General features: G+C 40.0%; 1 protein-coding gene across 4 annotated transcripts in view; it reads right to left on the bottom strand.

The window, feature by feature from the left end:
• Window positions 1-22,174, bottom strand: part of TRIQK (triple QxxK/R motif containing) — an 87,512-nt gene extending 65,338 nt beyond the window's left edge. For 2 of the 4 annotated variants that reach the window (XM_042785871.1, XM_042785872.1), the window contains exons 1-2: window positions 22,127-22,174; window positions 3,813-3,893 (exon numbers count right to left, since the gene is read on the bottom strand). In XM_042785871.1, the coding sequence (XP_042641805.1) occupies window positions 3,813-3,873 (61 nt within the window). In that variant the 5' untranslated portion in view covers window positions 3,874-3,893; window positions 22,127-22,174. Of the gene's footprint in view, window positions 1-3,812; window positions 3,894-19,460; window positions 19,679-22,126 lie in introns of those variants that run through there. The other 2 variants (XM_032987879.2, XM_032987880.2) reach the window with 2 other exon arrangements.
• Between the last annotated feature and the right edge of the window lie 443 nt (window positions 22,175-22,617).

Here is a 22,617-nt window from a genome sequence, read left to right as displayed (position 1 = left end):
TCGGGTGAATCCTCCAAAAATGCTACTGGAGCAAGCAGCAACCACTAACGGCACACTGGCAAACAAGACACGAGCGATCCTGTGCTCATGGAGGAGAGAAAAAGGCAAACGGCTGAACTGAAGTGATCAACATGAACTTGAACCGTGGCACAGGGCAAACATGTGGCATGCCGTATGGAAACTCAGAACAAAACAGAAAGCTTGGAACAAAATGAAATTAAAAATCTGCTTTTATTTCAAATTACTCCACTAAACATCTCACTGAAAATTGTGTTGAAGTTGACATGACTTTGTGACATGTTGCTCCTTGAAGACTGCCATTTTCCATCAAAGAAAAAAGGTATTAAAAACGTTTCAATCTGGTTACCTTATATTCAGCAAGGCTAGAAAACATTAAATTGTGCACTAAAAAATAACACCCCACCATTATTCAGCAAAAGATAGCTGTTCAGCCAGCATCCATCACAATATTTTCAAGAATCCATAGATATCAAACGCCTGGAAAGGAAGGATGGCAATTACTCCAATCATGGATTTATAACTTCAAATGTTTTAGATTTTTTTTTTTTTTGAGAGACCCATGCAGCCTCCCTTTGCCCACTCTTTCTAGACATAACCTATCTGCAAAAGTGTGATCACACACCCATCTCCAAAACAGAGGAGCCTTCTGTTTGTGTTCTCCTACAAACAATTACCCTCCCATAAGCTACAGAGTCTCGGAGCATGATGGCGTTCCGTATTCTGGGAGATCTCCTGAACACGCTCACACAAAAGCATCCCTGCAAAAGTACCTAAGCTGCCAAATCTAGAGATTATTTGATTTTAAGAAAAAAGTTTAAGTTCATCCTGTATAATTTCTAATAAGTATCTGAATTAAACCAGATCATTAAGAATTAATTAGATCAAGAAGAGTTAAAATTAAGGATCTGGAGCATCTCTCCTGTGAGAAAAAGCTGAGACACCTGGGACTGTTTACCCAGGAGAAGAGGAGGCTCAGGGGTGACCTCATCAATGTGTGTAAATACCTGAAGGGAGGGCGTAAAGAGGACAGTGCCAGGCTCTTCTCAGTGGTGCCCAGTGACAGGACCAGAGGCAAAAGGCACACACCAAAACACATACAGGAAAAAACGTTGAGGTTGGTCAAACACTGGACCAGGTTGTCGAGGGAGGTTGTGGAGTTCCCCTACTTGAAGATATTCAAAAACCATCTGGACACTGTCCTGGGCAACTGGCTGTAGGTGACCCTGCTTGAGCAAGGGGGTTGGACCAGATGACCTCCAGAGGTCCCTTCCAATCTCAGCCATCCTGTGATTCTGTGATAAAGAGATTATCATCACTTACTCAAAACTAGATAAAAAGAAAAAAATTAAGAAAAAATGGCAAAAAAATGAAAGACTTCCCTATTCATTATGGCAAGAATAGTCATTTATTGGACAATATTTGTCAATAATTCACCTATTTGTCCCATAATATACCTAAAGGCATAACGAGATTGGAGAGATAGCTCCATTAAGCTCAGCTACCAGGCCTAAAGCTACCTTCAAATGCTTATATGTAAATCTCAAACATATCTACAATAATATAGTATAAAACTATATCCATAATTTTCAACTCCCCCCTCTCACATTCATTAAGTTCAGTGGTGAGATCAGAGAACTAATTTCCATTGGCAAACTCTATGGCTATATCAGTGAATGACCAGAGTGGGAGCTGAAACAACCATCATCAGAGCAAAAGGCAGTGGATAGTCTATTTTAGTTCTTGCTCTCTGTCCTCTAAGGAATACTACAATCACAGAAACACCTCCTAGGTTATATAGCTTATTTGCCTGCTGGTGTGAGATTCTTCCCTACAATAATTTTTAACACTTGCTTTTGCCAAGGTAAGAGCAGTGCATCGCATCTATGGAAAATGAGCTTATTATAAGCCCCCTCAGACACTGTATTTTGCAGTACCCTATGGATTACAGTGCTGCATTGTTTAACAGGGAAGGTGCCAAATGGTTCATACAACACGCTAGCACAAAACGAGAGAGTCAGCAACATAACAGGATCCTTCTGAGTGCTGGGCCCTGAGATACAAATACTCTCACCCCCTTGCTACAGCAGAGCTCTCTCCCCTGCTCAAGTCACAGCTGATCAGTCCTGGCATCTCAAAGGTGCAAGATGTGCAACCACGGTGCCACGTGGTAGTAATGTGCAAGAAATAGCCCAAGCTGTGGAAGAGCAGGAGGTAATTTTGTGAGTCTCAGACTCAGATGCAGCTTTATGCCCCCTTGGTCCTCCAGCAGGCCAACCTGCTCTCCAGGGATCCTGCTAGAGACCACCAGTCTCTTTCACCTTGCAGAGGACTTCAAAAAACAACTACAACCGTGACCACCTGAGGTGCCTCACAAAGGGAGGAAAAGCAACCTTAAAGGAAGTGGCTAAAAAAGAAGTGACTGTGATGAAAAACATGTGGAGAAAATGCCAGAAAGCTGATGCAATTATCTTCTCTCCGAACAGCCAGTTACACAGGACGAGTTGTCCTGAAGATGAGCTGCAGAGCTCCCACTTCTCACCAAAACCATTTGGTTGAAATATTTGTGGTGTCATCTTCCGCTGGGTAATAGTTTCCTTGTGAGGTTTTCTATGCAAGTTTCTACCTAAATCGTACAAAAGGGGAGAGCCCATCTATTTAAACATTTTTCTAGTATATCTCCTTCCCATCCCTAAATATACTCTGATGTTTTCAGCCACATTTCTAACTATCTCAGAGAATGAACTGAGAAAGCCAGCCACACAAACTGCCCAAGATTAGGAAATATAGAGCATTCCACAGCTACCTAAAACAAATAAAGTACAAAACAGTCCCTTACTTTCAAATTTAAATGAAGAAAAAACATTAAAATAGTTATACTAAAATAATAAGGCAGCACTAAAAAAATTAAGACATGATAAAAAATAAGATTGTTTGCATACCCCTAGCTCTTTCACCATGAGATTTTTTCCCAGACGCTTGCTATTTTTCTGCATATTTAAACACAGATGTGGGCGCTTAGCAACTGTAAAACAAAGTCATTTACTTAAATAACTGAGTATGGATTATGGTACTTCGTATTATATATGTACTTTAAAAATATTATGTCTGGTATATAATATTATCTAACACCTAGAGAGGCAGAATCCTCATATCCGTATTCTGAAAATAAGTCACTTACCTTTGCATTTAAGCAAAGAAACAGGGGTCTGAGTCTGCTGTGTAGGTATCTGTGTGAGTATACATGTGTGCATTAGTTTATGCACATGTGTGTACTTTGTATACAAGTTACCTACATATACAACAGGTAAGAACAGAAGACGACCTAGGAAAATAATTGACATGTTAAATCTATTGCATTAGCGTGAAAATAAATGCAGTTATACAATGTAAAGGTCTGTATCATTCAGTGTATCAAGAATTATTAAGAAGCACAAAGGGTATTCTGTTAGAGACGCCTATATTCTAAACTAGAGACAAACAGGAAAATCAGGAAAGTTCCAACAGTTCAGAAACATCGTGGAGTTTCTGCACTGCAGTATTTCACTAGTATTTCCAAACACAGAACATGGACTTTATCAAGTTATTCAAAACTGTCTTCATAAAAGGTTTTGCTGAATTAATTAGTCAATAGCATATAAAAAATGTTTCCTTGGAGTGTGCATTATTTTGCACCACTAGCAAGCAAAACAAAGTTTTTGAAGCAGAATAATATATTTTGTTACACCAGCTGGTCTGGCTGAAAAAAAGAGAGATTGTTTTTAAGCACACAAACTTTTCTTCAGATCTCTTACCTATTTGTTTCCTGTACTGGTCAACAGGAGTCCTTGCTGTAGAGGCATCTTTTCTACCCATTGTTCTCAATCCAAAAACCGCTGTCAGTATCAGAAAAAAACAAAAAAAAAAACCAACATTATTCCTAAACAAGCTACTAAGGAAATCAATGACTTATAACATCAGAAAAAACTGTAACAAGGAACATTTACATGATTATACACAGACATAAGCCTTCCCACAGTACAATGAGACACTGGAGTTAATCATCACTATTCTGAAGACTATTAGATAAATTCTAAACATACCTTTTTCCCCATTGCATGGGTTATTAACATTACAGAATGCCTGTTAGTATGAATAAAAAAGGAAAAAAAAGCAAATATTTAAACTGATTGCACTGTAATTCAGCATTTGGTACCACTGAATTACATTGCTATATAATTTTTTTTCTTTAGTAAACTGGGAGTGAATGTAGTATTGTGAGCTGCTTCTATTGTTGGCAAACACGTTTACACTATGCCCAGGAGCCTGAGGCAGGACTAGGCATATGTGCATCTACAGGTGTCACTCAGGAAATCCACTTGCAGTCGCAGCCCTCCAGCCACTCTGAGCAAAAGAGAGGAACAGACCTCTAAACCACAGCAACCCCACACTCTCCTACCTTCCTGCTATGGGCTCTAGAGATCTACGAATGAAAAGAAAGTGGAGAATAAAAATGCAAGCTGGAGCTGTGCCCATTTTACACCACTCAGCCAAGGTACTGAGAGTTTAAATCACCTTCAGTGCATTCAGGTAACAACCATCCTGACTCCTGAATGGGCTTCTTACGTTGCACCGAGCAAGCAGGTGACACCAGGATTGCACAGGGACCTGCACTATCATTCATCCAAAGATGCTCTTTTTGGTACATTGGTGCTCCCACACGATCCACATAACTAAACAAGCACCATCTGAGTAGTGTACTAGCAAACTCCCAATACACCCATTTAATATGCAAAACCTTATGGTCTCTTATTCATCCCCTTACAGGGCTGCCACTCAAAAGATACAGTAAGATTCTACAGACGTGCTCAGTTCACCTCTTTCTCCCCAGTCAAAAAAACCCTGGCTTTTATAGTCATGCTTGCTGCTCAAAACACTGGTTTTCAACCATTTTGGCTGGGCTGAAGACATGACTCATCACAGTGATAAGCCCCACCATTTGACCGCCTCTACGACACAAGCATCCCAACATCGACCCCTGCACTCACAAGAGGACTGGCATTTTCCACAAGTGTCAGATTTACTGTTCGAGTGCAGAAGACACACAACAGTCAACACTTGCCTTTTCCCAACTGGCCTTGGTGAGCACAGAGCCAAAGGCAAACTTTGGCTGAACCATCCCGGGTAGCCACAAACCATCTGCAAATTGTGCACATATGGCCTTGGAGTATCTGCAAGTGTTCTGCTTTTCTGTTAGGCATAACCAGCTGCGTTACAGAAAGACAGGCTTCCCCCGGCTCTGCCAAGGCACGCTGTCTGGGAAGCACAGCCCCTGAAGGCACTGCGATACCAAATCATTGGCCAAAAAGCATGCCAAGGCACTGCTAAATGGGCTACTGTCAGCATCCCAACCTTAAACATCCACCATGATTTCCTTCATAGCTTCAAACAAGGTTTAAAGTACAGCTGCAGGAATGATCCCTTCAGTTACTCATGCATTTTAAAACCACAGAGTTTCCTCTTTTGTATTTATCTATTCTATAAGAATTATTGGCATTTAATGGTAAGTGACAAACCCAGGTTCCTTAATTTAAAGTGTGTGACATGCCCTAAAATGAACTTCGGTGCTCTAAAGTCAGCAAGTTTTTTAAAAGGTATTCAGGAATAATAACAAGGTATAAAAGTCTGCCATCAGTTTTTAATTGAAACTGAAAACTCAATTACAATGTACTAATGTTTCTATACATTACTTTGTTTTAAGTCAGCAAATACTCTCATTTTATGTTAAACTCCGAAGCAGTGAACTGTAAGACGTGGGGGTGTTTTTCCCCTCTGTTACGCTTCCCAGTTATTCTCTAGACCAAGTTGTATTTCTCACATAACATTCACATCATAGTAACAAAAACATAAAAGTACCATTTGAACTTTCAGCTAGTTGAGGAGATAACAGATACATTTTTACACTGCAAAACTAGTTTTTGCCTTTTTTTATGCCACTGTTAGAGACTGTTTTGACTTGCCTTTCACAATTTCAATAGCCTACTAATGTTTTGTAACAAAACGTCAGCTGTGAAAGATGTTTGCAGTTTTAGCAGTGCCAATAAAGCACAAGAAGAAAACACAGGCAAAAATTGTTTCCTGACTTAATATGAGCCACAGAGATGCCTGCATTTGCCCGCATGGCTTGGCGTCACTGACTCCCACATCTAGAACCTCCACTCCTCTTTGTTCTTCAGAGGGATGCAGTGATCATCATTCATTTCCACTGCTTTGATGGTTAGGTAGCAAATGCCCAAGAAACCCATGGAGACATTAGCACATACAGCCACAATGTCTAATAAGACAGCTATCTGCATAAAAGATCAGCCACAATTTAGAATGTGTTGTGATAGATGTGGAAAGGGAATAACAGATCTATATTAGCATGTATGAAACCAAGATTGTTTTCACAATTTAATTCCTCGGGGACTGTGGCTCATCACCTTTTTGTATGGAATCCTGCATTCCCTGAGGAAGCAACTTGCCATGAGCCTGAGTTAAACTAAAATATGGATTAATAAGAGATAATATTTATTATTTAAGAACCTTGATGTAGGAGTGGTTTCCAACATAACTTTCTGATCAGATTTCCATAAAGGAAAAGCCTGGAACTTTTATGAGTCATGAAACAACTTGAGAAGTGCCTTTTCCCCATTTACAATTGCAGTGGTCATCCTAAAATAATTGATCATCCTATCTTTACTGTAAATGAAATTTGCACCCAAGCCTTTCCCAGCTGTCTCTGGCTGCTCAGCTGCCTCCAACACCAGTGAGCAGAGGATCTGGCCTTTCCTCCCGCCTCCTTGCCCAACTGACGGGGTAAGGCAGCGCACCGTGCCGCATGTACCCCGAGCAGCCTTCAGGTCCCTGGAATTTTAATGACTACATAACCATTTAAAAAAACACATAAAGGAGCTTGTCACTGTTCTTTTTACAGGCTACTAAAAATATTTCAAGAGTAATTTCAGATCATTTGAAGGCAACATGAGCCCTGATCAACTTTCAAGCTTTTACAAAAGATGGCTTTAAGAAAATGAAGTGAGGCCCAATGGAATGATGTTTTATTTACTGCTATTTCAGATATACTACAAGGTGAAAAGACATCTTTTATTTTGTGGTCCCCTTCATTGTTTTCTCACCCTCTTTGTCTTCCCCTCTAGTAATTCACCTTTCAAGGATTACACCCTCAGAAGAACATGACTTTTCATCCTCTTTTATTCATATATCGTGACTGATAATAATTAATACACACAGTAAATTGCCTATTATCACCTCCAACTGTCAATAGCTTTTTGCGAGATAAAAACCAGTCCTGAATGTCCATTCAGGTTCTGGCCACAGGAGTGTTTAAATCCCAACTCACTATTCTTGATGCATACACAGCCTGTATCAACCAGAAAAGAATTTAAAGCAATTACTTTAATGAAACAGAAACACACTGCAAATTACTTTAGAAATACTAATAAAAACAGGTACGGGGACTATATAGCACAAAGATTGCACTTTGTACATTTGTGGTGCAATACAAATTATTAATAGCAGTGATAAGGCCTAAAGTGTGAACCAGGGAACACTCCAAGATCTACATATGTGCATGTGCACAAACTTTCTTAGGAGTGATATTTGTTAGATACTTGTTAGTATTCTTCAACAATAAGCTGCCTATATATTAAAAGAGACCACATTAAAGAAATAAAAATACTCAATGAAATGACTGGTTTTGTAGCTGAAATATAGTTACTCAGTTGAGAGAAAGGCAAGTAAAACTTCAGGATAGAAAAGAACCACTACTGAATGTAAAAGTACTGGACCAAGTCTTCAGCTGTAATTGAAAATGCAGGTGAACACACAGACAATTATCTGCATATACACAGAAGTACTTTATCCTTAACTGCAAATGGATATCTAACTTAAAAAATCTGTTTTGTTTTGGTTGTTTTTTTTTTTTTTCATGCAATGCAGCTTGATAATTTGAACTCATAACCCAAATCATTCTTTAATATGATTCAAAGCTTACCGATGTCAGTGAAAGAACTGGTCTTTTACCAGTCAATTCCAAAGCTCATAGTTTAATAAATAATGGATAGGAAAACCCTTAAAAGTTAGGAGAGACCAAAACCAGCCTTTTATCTTCCTCAGGTAAAATCCATGGAGCATAACAGGTCCTCCGCAAACATCAAGTTATTCCAGAGAACTGGTAGTACTGTATTTAAAGTGGGAAGCTGTCTGCATGTAGGTATTTTGGAAAGCATTGCTGTTGGTTATTTTAATTGGCTTTTTTTGGGGTACTGCTGAAGTATAGTAACTAAGGTCTGTCTGTACAGCAGTGGAAGAAATGCAGTGGAAGTAACCTGTAGCCAAAGTTGCAAGAATAATGAAGCTGAATACTTTAACTATACTTTAGCCAAGAGAAAGAATTTAAAACCCCTTAAAAAAAACCTATACAACTACTACTTAAAAAAACCCTATACAAACAAATAAAAAAAAAAAAAAGAAAAAATACGTTCATGTTCTACTGATAAGTCTTATAGCAGTCTTCACCATTCCTCTGGAAGGTCTCTCTCAAAGGACAAGACTACTGTTTCGAAAAAAGGAGTACCTGCCTGTGGTGCTTCTTCCAGAATCTAGCTCTACTTTCTTTGGGGATTTATTTCATTTTCTTTTAATAAAAGGAATTTAACCTTTCTTTACTTAATTTAACTTTGAAAGCAGCAGAGGTGATTGAAATTCAGTTCAGTTTGAGAAAATGAATCAAAAAACCAGGATCCATACCTCCAGTTGGAACAAATATTGCTAAAATAATCTTAACTTTCTACACAAGGACAACAAACACTGTACCTTATCCCAAGATTAAAACCATCTAGGAATTACAACTTTTGTTCTGACATATATCAGGCTGTTTCATAGCTTCATGTAAGCACTAGGAACAAAATGCACATTGTTATTTCCAGCAAGTGCCCTCTGCACTCTAGGGAAAGCAGCAGCTCTGTTCTTTGTTAGTTAAACTTTGCCTACAAACCCCATTAAATTATCTCTGAATTTATTTAGCAAAAGTAGTACACAGGTAATAGTTGATATGAATACTCAGCATATACTCCTGGATGTTTCAAAATCCCAAGGCAATATATTATGAAAAATAAATTTCAGCCACAACCCAGACTCCTTTCCCCTAATTTCAGGAAGGTACGTGAGACACCCAAGTCATGCAGAAGGCCATCTCCACTCCTTTTACAGTGAATGAAGAAAGAGATGCAATGGTAAGGAATCCAAATCACCTCTGGAAATCTTGCTTTCTTGCTATGCTCCTAAACCTCCCCTATATACCTAAAATTTGTGGGCATTATTTAAACCCAAATATTTGCATTTGCTCCTCTAACAAAAAGCCTGATTTTGCTAGCTTAAGATGTTTTTAAACATCTGAAAAGTTTAAAAGATTATCATTAATGTATTAATGACCACCAGGAAAAAAGTGAAAATTTCAAGGATTGCAAAGCCTAAGATTTTTTTTAAAAGACTTCACACTTATGTAATATTGGGGTTTTTTAAGCAAAAAGAGGCTATTAGAAATGTCAAAGGTTCCTTCCATTCCCAGTAGAGCTTGTTACAACTTCCACGGGAAGAAGAATCAAAATGTACAAGGCCAAAACTCACTTATAGAAACATTACTTACACAGAAGATATCTGTTTAGCAATTGAAGTTATACTTGTTATAAAAACAGTGTGACATTTTGGAGAAGGGTATTTTTATTTGTAGCGATTCTATGCACCTTACATTTACTTTTTCAGTATTAGGATTTGCTATTTGTCCTCAGAAACAAATTCCCTACTCACTTCAGAGATGAGTAGAGCTATGCCATCTGTGAAACATATATTCATTTTAATATGGAGACAGATCTTCAGCTGAACAAATTTAAAATTCCAAACGTTCAAAGACAAACTTTTTTTTTTTCATTTTTACGAATATATGACATTGGTGCGTCAGGAAAATATCCTTAAAGAAGTTCACAAAGGAAAAAAGCATACATGTGGTTTGATTCTGCCTTGCCAGACAGTTCAAAATGTAGTATTTCCTAGAGGAAAGAGTAATCTCTGCTAAAGAGAAAATTACACGATAAATGACACCATATGCAGTATTTCAGAATAACATTCTTCAAAATAACAGAATCTGTTTAAACTTTGGGGGGGGGGGGGGGGGGGGCGTGGGGAATAGACTATGGTAGAAAACATAGCTAAAAAGGGTGGGAAGAGAACGGGGATCCCGTCCACCCCGATGCCCAGAGGCAAATCCACCAAGGCTGGATCCATCCTCCACAGGAGCGACCGCAGGTGCTGTACAGCCACCTCTGCGGGCTGAGGGTGAGCACGGAGAACACCACCACCACTGCAACAAGACAGAGACAAAGGACGTGCTCTCTGCCTCACAGGCTAAAAGTTCATTGAGTCAAGAGCAATGACGAGAAACAATTATTTGTTCCATCTCAGTAATTGAAGTGTCAGCAGCAAACAGTTTGCGGTTCAGTTAAATCCAGGCAGTTTTATTCCCTCTTTGATCCCCACCGCATACACCTTCAGCATTCATTTCCTTTGATGAAGTAGGGAATAATTTAAATAACAGGTATAAAACTAGAGGTCACAGACCTTAAATTTCAAAATCAGCTAAGTCTGCCTAAGCATTTCACTTCTAATATGTTATGAAGTTACAATTCTTGAATTTATAGAGCTCTATGCGATTTCAGAGGTCTTATTCCAAAACCTCAGAAACTTTGTTTTGCCCTAGTAGGTGTTACAGCAAGGGAAGAGCAACTTCTTTCCCTTCTTTAAATCAGAAAAATAACACCTCTACTCTCCCCCCTCTTTAGTTTTGGGAAGTGACAAAAATTCCATTTTTCCAGCCGTTATTCCTTTACACTGGGGCTGCCACAAGCCACAGCTTGCTATAAGCCCGGGTGCTTTACACTTGTTAAGTCCTCATTTGTAGATTTTAAGCTTAGGCTCATTTTTGATGGAAATGAACTTCTTCCTTACGTGAGAAGAAATATTTAGGGAGTATTTATACTTTCCTTTAGCACATCCACCTTAAGCTACACTTCACAACCATCCAGAGGACAGAAAGTCTGTTTCATAACATTTTCAATATTGCAGAATGGGATAATGGCCTTCAGTGAGAATAAATCTTGTAACTTTTAAAGTTATTCACACACAAAAGATTTTGGAACAATAAATAATTCCATACTGATTATTTGTTTCTATTGTGCCTTTTTTTCTGCTTACATTATCTTGGACTATTAAAACTAAAAAATTTCTGAATGAATTATTTCAAAATTGAAATAGCTTCTTTGAAGTCATAGATGAAAACCAGACAATTTGAAACTGGTGCAATTTTTCCTTTCCTCTCTGTTTTTTAAAAAAAATGTTTTTTAAAGTATGTTAGGCTAAGTTTCAGCTAATTTTTTTCCCCATTAATTCTAATATTGATATCCCATCTATTCTGAGCCCATTTGCATTGAAATTTGTCTACCATTCGAGAAGACAATAGCTCTCAGCAGCAGCTAGTTCGTTCCTGCTTGACAATCAACTGAAAACCAGAAGAGAAAACAGCCACAAATAAGCCACACAGGCACAAAGCTGGGAGGCAGACAAATGTGCCCTTCTGTTATATATTTCACTGTAGTATAATATGATGTAACATCACACATGACTTCAAGTTATAGTAATTGCTAAAACTGGTCACCATGTTTATAGCCTAATGATTGCCTCACTTTTTACCTTGAGCAAGCGTGCAAAAGTTGAAAGCAGGATACAAATGACAGCAGCAAATAACACTTCAGTACACGTAGAGCTAATCGTAACACTTCAGCAAATCTGAATTATTAGTTCCATTACTGAACCTGGTGTTTGAAAGGACTTAAAAGGTAATCTTTCCATCCAGCGTTCAGAATGAATGTGCTTTTTTCTTTCTCTGAAACTACAGCAGCTCAGTAAGTATTAAATAGACTGATCTAGGAATCAAGAAAAATAGTTTTATGCCACTTTTGTCATCTCACATGCTGTATTAGACATTCAAGGAAAGCAACTTAGCTTAAAAAAAAATAAGTATTCTATTCGCCAGGCAAAAGAAACACTAAGTGTAAAGTTTTAATTTGGTGGTTTTGGCATTTAGGTTTTCCTCTATTTTTCAGTAACTGAATAAAGACAGAATAACCTATTACTCTTCCCTATAAAGACCAGAAGATAAAGCTGACATGCATTTCCTTAGCCTTAACACGTTACATAATTTTTTGTATTTTTCTTTAAAATTGTCTGAGGCAAAAACCTATAGGCAACTTAGCGTTAACATATCAAATATAAAGGTCAGCCCTACAGCGCTTAATAACAAGATTAATAGTCAGGCTTAGTGAACAGACCCATAGATGTTAGCAGCAGCATTTTCAAAACCAAGTCCTACTCTACTGGTTTTGAAGGATTAGGCTGTAATTGGGTGAAGAGTTTAATACGGCTTAAATAACATCAGCTCAGTAGTTTCCAAGTAGTTCAAAACAACAGGCCAAGCACACTCTCTGCAGATTGTATCTAAATTGCTCAAGACTTGGCTCTCCTGAAACCTACCTAGAGATCCCATTAGAGGCAATGATTTTTAAGATAAAGAATAAAGTAATAGTGTACACGATACCATCACTTGAGGAGCTTTATGTTCTATTTGGGCAAAAAAGAAACATAAGACCATTGATGTCTATCAAAAATCTGAATCTTGAACAAAAATCGCATTAAAGGAATGGATCAAAATCAGGATTTATATGCACAAAATGAAAAATTAAGCTTTGATAGGCATCAGAAAATGTGGTAAACTGTTTACTTGCCTCATTTTAAAGCAGAGGATACAAGTGCAGAGTACGGCTGGGAAGAAAAGGCAGCAAAAAGAAAAAATGTCAAACAGCAGAAATGTATCAGCTGAAATAGCAGAAAGTCACATGAATATCGGAAGGTCCCATATGCAACCATTTGTGCAAACATCTGCTTGGGCTCCTTACATGGTTTTCCCCATAAAACCACAGGATGGGAGGAGACTGTGCCCCCATCTATATCCTGAACAGTGCCCGTATGTCACAAGAAGAAATTTTCCTGCAGGGTTCACTGTCCAGAAGAATGCCAAAGCAAAGGATGACACCAACTGAGACTAACACATTGAAAAAAAAATACTCCCTTGGATGTTTCAAGTCATGCAGTACGAGACAAATTCTATTTACGGTAAAAATATGAATGAAATACAAAATTGAACCCTCTTTCATGGGTCGCTGCTTTTGGAGACAGCACATTTTTAAGATCTTGGGTTCTAACATGCAAAAGGCTGGCCTTCTCTGGCCTAAAAGATACCTCCGATGAGAGATTCCTACACCTCAAACTACTTGGGAATGGAATAGTTATGAGACTCCTAAAAGAGATCATTTAATGAATAGCTATCAGCTTGTGAGCATTTCTTCAGAAACCCTAGCCTAAGAGAAAATGGCAGATGACAACCCCCTCCACTTGCTCTAATTTCCTGAGTGCATCTCTCTAAGCACTGGGGGTTTGCACACGCCCTTGGCTAGAGTCAAAGAAGAATGCATGCTCCAGCACTGCCATAAAGTTTTATTAGCAGGCGGGGGATATACTGCCTGAAATCTAGCCTTGTAGACTGCAAACAAGAAAAAATAACTGCTAGAGCATACAGTAAAATGAGTTCAGACTGGTTTTCATAAGAACAAACATTCAACACCAACACCACAAGAAACTGCAGGTCTGTTCTCTTCTTGCTACAATTGCTCAGTCTGGGCACTATTGTACCAAAAGCTGTACAACCCTCTCAAGCTTAAGAAGTTTAAGAAGAGCTGGGTCAATGCTGAAAAGGACTTCAGCTAAGTTGCTTCTGCTTTTAACTTCCAAACTATTCTACCCCATGCACTCAGCTTTACAGCCATCCCAGTTGTTCCCACAGTGATTTTTAAATTTATTTATTTTTTTAAATAAGGTGAGTTAATCAAAACTTATACCAATATAGTAGAGGGGAAACACCTTTCCAGCTCTTCATTATTTCCAGTTCTGATAGTGCTTCTCTTAAGGTTCAAAAACAGGCAAGTTTGGTCAGAGAGCCACTGCGCTGAGCTTTTTCCTACACACATTATTCCCTCCCCTTGAAGGTCTCAAGGCACAGTACATATTCTATAGAGTCCTTCTATGGTCAGGATACAGAATTGAGATGATCCTATACAATATACATTATTTGTGTGCAATAAATGACAGAACGCAAGTGCTCCAAATTCTTTACTCTGCATATATGGCTATGTTTTAGTATGGTACCCACATTTAGATCATAATTTCCGTAGGCCTATATAAACATGCATGAAGATAAACAGGCTCTCTTCCCATGTAGAACTGGAAGAATTCATCCAGAAGCTTTGCTTTGTAAATCATTTCAGATGTATTTTACTGAAGCCATAAAGGATATTAGCAAGTGCGCTGGGACCTTTTGTTTTAAATTATTACGATCTGTTACTCTAACAGAAGTTACTAATATTATTTAACCCCACTGGTGTACTTAAAATGAAAAAAGTTTGAAGCTTTTTTAAATAGGTTTTGGCTCTATAATAATCATTTTCCCAGCATACCCTCTTCCTATGTAGCCTGTTGGTCTGCTGCTTTGTATACCCAGAAAGATACCAAAATAATCCAGGCTTTCAAATCATCCTATCTTTCAGAAGAAAAAAATAATCAGCAATCTAAGAATGCTTTGTTAATCCTTTTGCCCCAAATTACAGAAAGATTCACAAATGAAATAGCATGTGTAAAAAAGTTCCAAAGAAAGCAATATCCATCCTTGCTCTGATCACTTTATGATTGCAGAATCAAAAAAAAAAAAAAAAACAAAAAACCAAAACAAAACCAAAAAAACAAAAAATATCACAAGAAACTATTAGCTGCTGCAATTCTTTGTGGTTTCATTAAAACCATACTTATGTTTAATCAAGCCGAAGTCTAAAGTTGAAAAAACATATTATAGAAAGTTTTCCATGATGTATATATATAACAACAAAAAAGTATGCTTTTCACGCCTTCTGTAGTGGGAAGAAATGAGAAATTCACACAGATGCAGCACAGCCTTGCCTAGGACACTTAACACCATGTATGTAGGAGGGCCTCTGCAGCAGCCAGGTGGGGTAGATAGGTACTGGTAGATAGCTAAGGTAGACGTGTGGTCAGAAACACCACTGTAAGCTTGAACCCACTCTCAAGCCCACCTACCAAAGGTAGTACCATTAACAGAAGTACATCTGTGTCTTCCAGGACCTTCATGATGCTTTCAAATTTTTCAGGACATGTTTTTCATAGAAACAGAACTAGATGCAACATCCTGGCACTGGTCTTATTACAGGGATGTAAACCACCCTCCTCCCTCCCTCCCACCCCTACCAGGCAGCACCAGACCTTCCTGACACTGCCCTGCACTTGAAACCCCTTTGGCTACAGGAGCTCCCTCACAAACCCCAAGTCTTCCTACAGTCACAGCTTTACAAGATAAAAATATTCCATTCTGCATACACATCCAGCATTCCTCCTTCTTCAACACATCTTCAGACAAAGTGCATTTTAACAGACTCATGTTACCATGATCTCGACCATGCTTTAAATTTCATCCCTTCTTCACTAATCCAGCAATCACTGAACCATCCCCTGTCATTATTGCTTTTATGTTTACACACGGACAACTGACTAAAACAGGGAAAAGCATCACACCCAAGAAAAATGCTGGGGAAAGTCCCCACAAGGTCTCATCCAATGACAGTGGCCTCCAGCCATTACTTCTGAGTGCTGGCAGCTCACCAGCTCCTTAACCATTTTATTATTACTGCACAGTCCTAATTTTTAAATTAATTTTAGTTGAGTAATAGTAAATCAAGGACCTAATCAAATTTAAATGTTAGCTATACAAATAATATACTTTATTTGACAGCCAAGACACAAAAAAAAAAAAAAAACAAACAAGTAATACACTGCTTCAGGTTAACTTTCCTTTTGGCAAGAAGGTAAGTAATACAAAACTTGTCTAGCAGTAAAGTTAAGTGATGTTATCTTAATTGGAGGCAGCATAATCAGCTCCACACACAATGAGTGCAACACTAAAACCGCCTACTGGACAATTTCTATGGCTTACATACTACGTGAAAGAAAGATCTATGCTTTTTAATATGAGCTTTTAGGCACGATCACCTTTAAGAATAGACAAAACCATGAGGTGAGAGTTTAAGTAGAGATGATGATATGGTAAAGCCAAATACTGAAATGTCCTCCACGCTGACGTGGTACATTATCAATTTGAAAACATACCTAATTCAAAATAGGAAGTTTAAAACATGTTCAACTTGAAACAGACAGGGAGTCTCATAAAAAAGCTTTGGGTATCTAAAGAGGCTTTAAGATGTTGCTGACCCCAGGTGTTTAATCACACCTCTGCCAAGGGCGAGCAGCCTGTAAAAAAAAGGCAACAAGAGGGGGTACGTTCTGCCCCTGGGATCCTATTCCCAGCCTATGCATCAGCACAAGCCACCCAAAAATAAACGTGAGCTAAGGTGAGGGAAGCAAACTGAGGTGCAGGCATTGCTGGCTCTTCCATACAGCCTGCAATGTGAGGGGTGGGGAGAAGGCAACCAGCTGGCAGCATCTTAAACCACAGCATCTAAGACTTCCAGAGCACATCTGTCACAGCCATTCGTGAATAAATTTGAGCATAAGAGTTTGTAGAACTGAGAACTTCATATGTAAAGATTACAATGAAAACACAATAGATAAAAGCACAAAAAGCTACAAAGGCTGATTGATAATGTAAATGTGAGAGGGAATTATCACGGGTAAACTTAACCTTTTCTTCATTTACACCACACAGCACAGCCGGAGAGAAAACAATTGAAACTTTGAAATCTACTACATTTCCAACCCAATCTGTTTCCCCAATATAAAAAACAGTTCATAACACAAAAGGTTATTTTGTTCCATTATTTATTTATTTTCAGTGGAAATACATGAGGAAAAACTTGGTATTCTGGCTGAAGAAAACTACAGGCAATGTAACCTCATCTTTTATTTTGTTGTCTTACTTAAGAAGTAACAGCATTAGTGGTTGACACAAAACTTGTATACAAATGGTGTGCTTCAGTTTGCTCTCTGGATTTTAACTTCCCAATACCATTCTCAATATTAACCTAGTGCTAACCTTTGCTCTTTCCCTCTCTCGTACTTGCCCTTTCTGGTGTGACTTCTCCACTGTAAGCTTCTGCTGTCAGAAGTGTTTTTCCCCATTTATTCACTTCACCAGTTCAACATCTATTCCTGGATTTCTATTACACTCTTCCTCTCCTGACTATCTTCCATCCTTTTTCACACCTGCTATTGGGTTTACATCAGCTAATTCATCACGCCGTGCTTTTCAATCTCTCTCTTGTTTTTGATGGTAAAACATATTGGATGAAGGATGATGCCAAGAACAATCCCAACACATGAATAAACAATATTTTGTTGATGTATGAAATATCATATTTAACACTGCAAAAAGCCCTGAGACACAATAAACTGTACTGTATAAAGCTCCACTGTATCACTGCAATATGTGGTTAGAGAGGCGAAATCGAACTTGAAAATCACTTAATGCTGATTTTTAGCCTTGCTACTAAAAAAACACAGAAGTGGGAAACAAAGGGTTTAGGACTGTCCACGTCAAGAATGCCTGGAGTAAATGTTTACTCAACCCACTGAATTACGGGGGTATCTATGTGCAGCTAGTGGTATAAAAGCACTGGGTGCCTAGACATTTTCCCATGACCTTCAAACATAATTCTAGTGAATAAAAATGCATCAGGAATCATAGTCTGTTGCCGATAATTTGGGGATATTAAAGCCACAGTAATGCAAGTTCTACTTGGAAAACACATCCAAGTGCTGTTTCTTCTTCTGTTGTACTACTAGTGACCATCTATGTTTGTCATTACATGAAACCGTGTTCCTTCCCAAATGGCAAACACCATATCTTTCCTTCTTATCTTCCTCCCAAAGGGAAAAAAAAAAAAAAATCTTACCTTTTTATTCTGGTTGTCAAAAAATGCCTCAAAAGTAAAAGTGATTATTAAAGAGCTGTAACATAAATTGTGTTTCTTCATCTCCTTTACCAACAACACCATGATGTTTATGTTGTGCATAATACTGCAATGATATATGAGATCATCAGCTTGGTAACTAAAAACAGTTTCATTGTGCCTGTGATTGATAAACTATGGAAGTATTAAAACATTAAAAATGTTAATCTTTGTAATAATCTCCAGAAAAGTTTTAGTATTAATTTAAACCATCGATCATTTTAATATTTAATCATTGCAGACTTCATTTGAAATGAGGATAGCCATTCACTGAAAAGCACTTCATATTTTATTTTAAAAAATGATCAGCTTGTATGCATTGTGTAAATCTCTTTGCATTTTTTCCTCAGTAAAACTGCAAGCAAATGAAAAAAAAATCTACAAGATCAGAAAAATTTAAAGCGGAGTTTTTGTTGGAAAACATACTTTCAGAGTCCTGTTTCCCAGGAGTAACACTATTGCAACAGTAGTATCCTAAGAGAGTCAGAGGATTGCGGGAGACTTCTACTGTAAATGGAAGTCATCAGCTATTTTGTCTACATCTTACAACCACCTATGTTTCATTCTCTTTATGTATCTAATAACACATAAACATAACAATTTACTTATAGAGAATAAGTACTTAGAGTGATTCAGCTCTCCAAGATATTAAACTGGTTTAGGCTTTTTTTACATGTAACCCCATTTTGTAGCATTAGCCTGCCTTAGCAACATATAAGGACTTTTCAAAGTATCATATCCTAATCTGTAATTCAGTTTGTCTTGCCTAATGAAAAATTTAGATTTATATGGAAATATCCCAAAGAAAAACAAAACCAAGAACTTCGTAATTATGAGAAAAATCTCATGGAAACACTAAAATTCCAACTGCGATTAACTGTACCTAATCTTGATGGTACTTGGCTTCTCTTAAAAGATTTGTAAAACTATGTAACAAATAAAAACTAATTTACAGTCTCAAGAAAACAATTTCACAGAAAAATCCAAGGAAAATGTCTTCACTGCACTGCAAAAAACCCCCCTCGTGTTGTTTTCTATTTCACTTTTCTAGTCTACTAAAACTGGATGTTTCCTGGAGCTACTGCCACGAAGCACAATGAGCTTCAGCCATACTTTAAGACCAGGCTGCAGGATATGGCTGAAGTATCTGAACGAAGTAAATCCTTGATATACACTGAGCAGCACCACAGGTTAATGTATTAGTTTACACAACTAGTCTTCCTTCTGCATTTGTGACCAATAATAAGTTAGAGGAATTTCCCGTACCTGCTATAAAGCTGGCACACAAACTGTCTTCCTTTTCTGAAGGGGCTGCAGAGTGTAACAGTAAGAGGTATGAAGCTAGGGAACTGGCAGAAGTACATACAGAATCTTCCAATGCAGATAAACTTACACTGTATAGTTCAAGTTTACGGGGGGGGGGGGGGGGGGGGGGAAGTAATAAAAGCACTGCCTTTATTCTTGATTTTACAAAGAAAAGTATGTATCTTGTTGCATATTACCTTTTGCTAAAGTCTGTTTTTAAGAAAAGATGTATGGAAAAGTCCTGTTCATTCAATGTGATGCAGTAATTGAATTCAGGAACTTAGCTGCTTGCATCTGAAATGGAAGGAACAGTCCTGTTTTTATGGAACTTAACAGAAACACATATATGTGTTCGTATGTATACCGATACAAGATTTAAAGTTAATTATAAGAGGCGTTTTACCAATGCTAATAGGAATCTCTGTTTTAGTCATCTGCTTTGAAATCATCTTTTAAAGCCTAGATATTTAAAGAGCTCCCACATCTGTGCTGAAACAACTAGGTATTTTCTATATTGCTTTTGCAGATACAATATACTATTTTAGACATACTAAGAAGTCAATTGTAGAACACTGCTGTAATCTCTGCTTGGTTAAATTAATAAACCAAATTCACAGAATTACAGGATTGTTGATGTTGGAAGGGACCTCTTGAGGTCATCTACTTGGACTCATCTACCCCTGCTCAAACAGGTTCAGCTAGAACACTATCCATAAATTCTAAAATTATAGATTATAAATTACAAAAAAGATTTTACATATTGAAGCAAGAAAACAGGAAAGAGCAATTACCCTTCCCTAAAACAATGTATCAACTATCAACTGTTTTTATTGGTGTGATTAATTTATTTCAAAGACAACACTATTTCTTTGTTTTCTCTATGCTCACACTTACAGTACTGACCTGAAGTAGGCTTACATCTTCACGGCTTCCATGAAGACAGAAAACAAGTCCTAGAAGGGTAAATTGTACTAATTCATGATCAAAGATAATCGTGTCAACAAACGCATCTGCCGAATTTTTCCTTAGTGAGCAGACAAGCTATTTTCCAAACAACAAAATTTGTCCCTAGCCCATTTTGTACCAAGAGGTGAAGTGATTCAGCCAAGGAACACATGCCAAATAGCACTACTTCAGAAATGGTTCAATTTTCCCCATACCTAGAGATTTTTGTGTATCCCTTAAACATAACTTTCTACAGCTTTCCACTATGTAAGTCACACATCAGTAGCAAAGGCTGGAAAAAAGTCAATGTGTCTTCAGTAACAGGTACCCTTCCATTCTGATTAGCTCTTTAGGGATGAGCCTGGTCCCCAGAAGCAAAAAACTTGAGCCCTATGTGACATGTAATTGAATTACGGTGCATGAATGTGTGTGCTGTACATAGAGCTCAGTTATACCATAAACTCTTTTAAAGGGGCTTTCTGGTACTACGCTCTGTCCTTGTAATTATGTAGGCTAATGTAAGGCAGAACAGTTTGAAAGCCACACGAATATGCTGGCAGAAACCCCTGCCAACACTTCACATTTAGGAATGTTGCAGCTCTCATATTTCTGTCCAGGATTTTCCAGGCTAAGCATGACCAGTGCACTCTGCAGAAAACACAAAGGAGTCCAATGTACCCGGAACACATCATGCCTGCAAGGTAAACACAGCCAGCTCAACAAGCCCGTTTTATCAGATTTACTGCATACACACAGCCTGCAGACCACATACAGCCCTGTTACACATCACACATGCAGCAGCTCTAACACGTCCTGGTCTCACTGCATGTGGGGGGTCAGCCTACACAGGTACACGCACGCACATAGAGCAGCTGCTTGTCCAGCTCCCAGACACCCGGAAAACCCAGAGACGGGGCTTCACAGACACACACACAAGCCCAACCACACTGCGCGGGCAGGCAGCACACAAGGAGTTGAGCTCATGAGGGAAAGCCGTGGGGTGTCCTCACACTGAGGCATCGCAGGCCTCTGTTAGCTCAGCCAACCTGACAGCCCCCGGGCCAGGTCTCGAACACAGCCCTCAGCGAGAAGAACGCCTGGTAAGGGGTTTGTCTCGCTCCAAATCGACCAGCAGCTGCAGCCTGGGGAGGGGCCCAGCCTGGCGGCAGCACCTGCGGACACGAGGGAAGCAGGCCAAGCAACGGCGGTGGCAGCCCCAATCCTGAGGAGAGCCGCCCGCTCTCACCCCCCGCGCAGCACGCCCGCTGCCGGGGGAAAGAGAGCGGGGCCCTCTCCCGCCCACACCCAACATGGCGGCGCCGACCGCAGCCGCTGACCCCTCCCGGCCCCTCAGCCCACGTTCCGAGGGCGGCACCCGGGCGCCCGCGGCGCCGCCCCGATTGGCAGCGCGGCCCGGCCAATCGCGGAGGCGAGCGCTTTCTCCCGGCCAATGGCAGCGGAAGCCCGCGGCGGCCAGCGGGCCGGCCGAGCGAGCCGCCAGTGCGGACGCTGCCTGCCCGCAGGCCAATGGCGGCGCCGGAGGAGCGGCGGGGCAGCGCGGCGCGCCCCCCGCCGCCCCGAGCGGAGGCGGGGGCGGGAGGGGCGGTTGCCGTGACGACCGCAGGGCCTGGCGGTGCCGCCCGGCCCCGGCCCGTCGCCCACCCCGGGAAGCGGCGCGGTACCTGGGGCCGAGCGGCAGCGCTCCGCCTCCTGCCTCCTCTCTCGGCGGGGCGACTTCCTGTGCTGGCGGGGCTGCCGCCGCCTCCCGCCCGAGCGTCCCCTCCGCCCCGCCTCCCGCTCCCGCCCGCCCTGCCGGGCAGCGGCCTGCGCGGGGCCGGGGCGCCGGGCCCGCCGCGGTGGGAAACTGCCCCGGCCCCGCGGCAGCGGCAGCGCTGCCCGGCCCCCGCCCGCCCGCGGCCTCGGCCCCAGCCTCCGGCACCGCTCCCGCCTGCCCGCGCCTCTCGGGTGTTTCTCTGGGTTTGCCGGGGGAGATGCTCTGGGGAGAGGCTGACAGTTCAGTCGGGGCGTATTTTGGCATGCCCCTTTCACACCCCTCCGCTCTGTTTTTACCACTTTTTTGCCTACCTCTGTCAGAATTGTTGCTCCGGACATGTAGAATGAAAAAGGAATTAGCCACTTTCACATCATCACCGTCACAATCCCGTTTCAGTGG

This window comes from Tyto alba, unplaced genomic scaffold (assembly GCF_018691265.1).
Source record: "Tyto alba isolate M040663 unplaced genomic scaffold, T.alba_DEE_v4.0 Super-Scaffold_9, whole genome shotgun sequence".
NCBI lineage: Eukaryota > Metazoa > Chordata > Aves > Strigiformes > Tytonidae > Tyto > Tyto alba.
The sequence above is the reverse complement of the archived record's forward strand: the minus strand, read 5'-3'. Positions and strand labels throughout refer to the sequence as shown.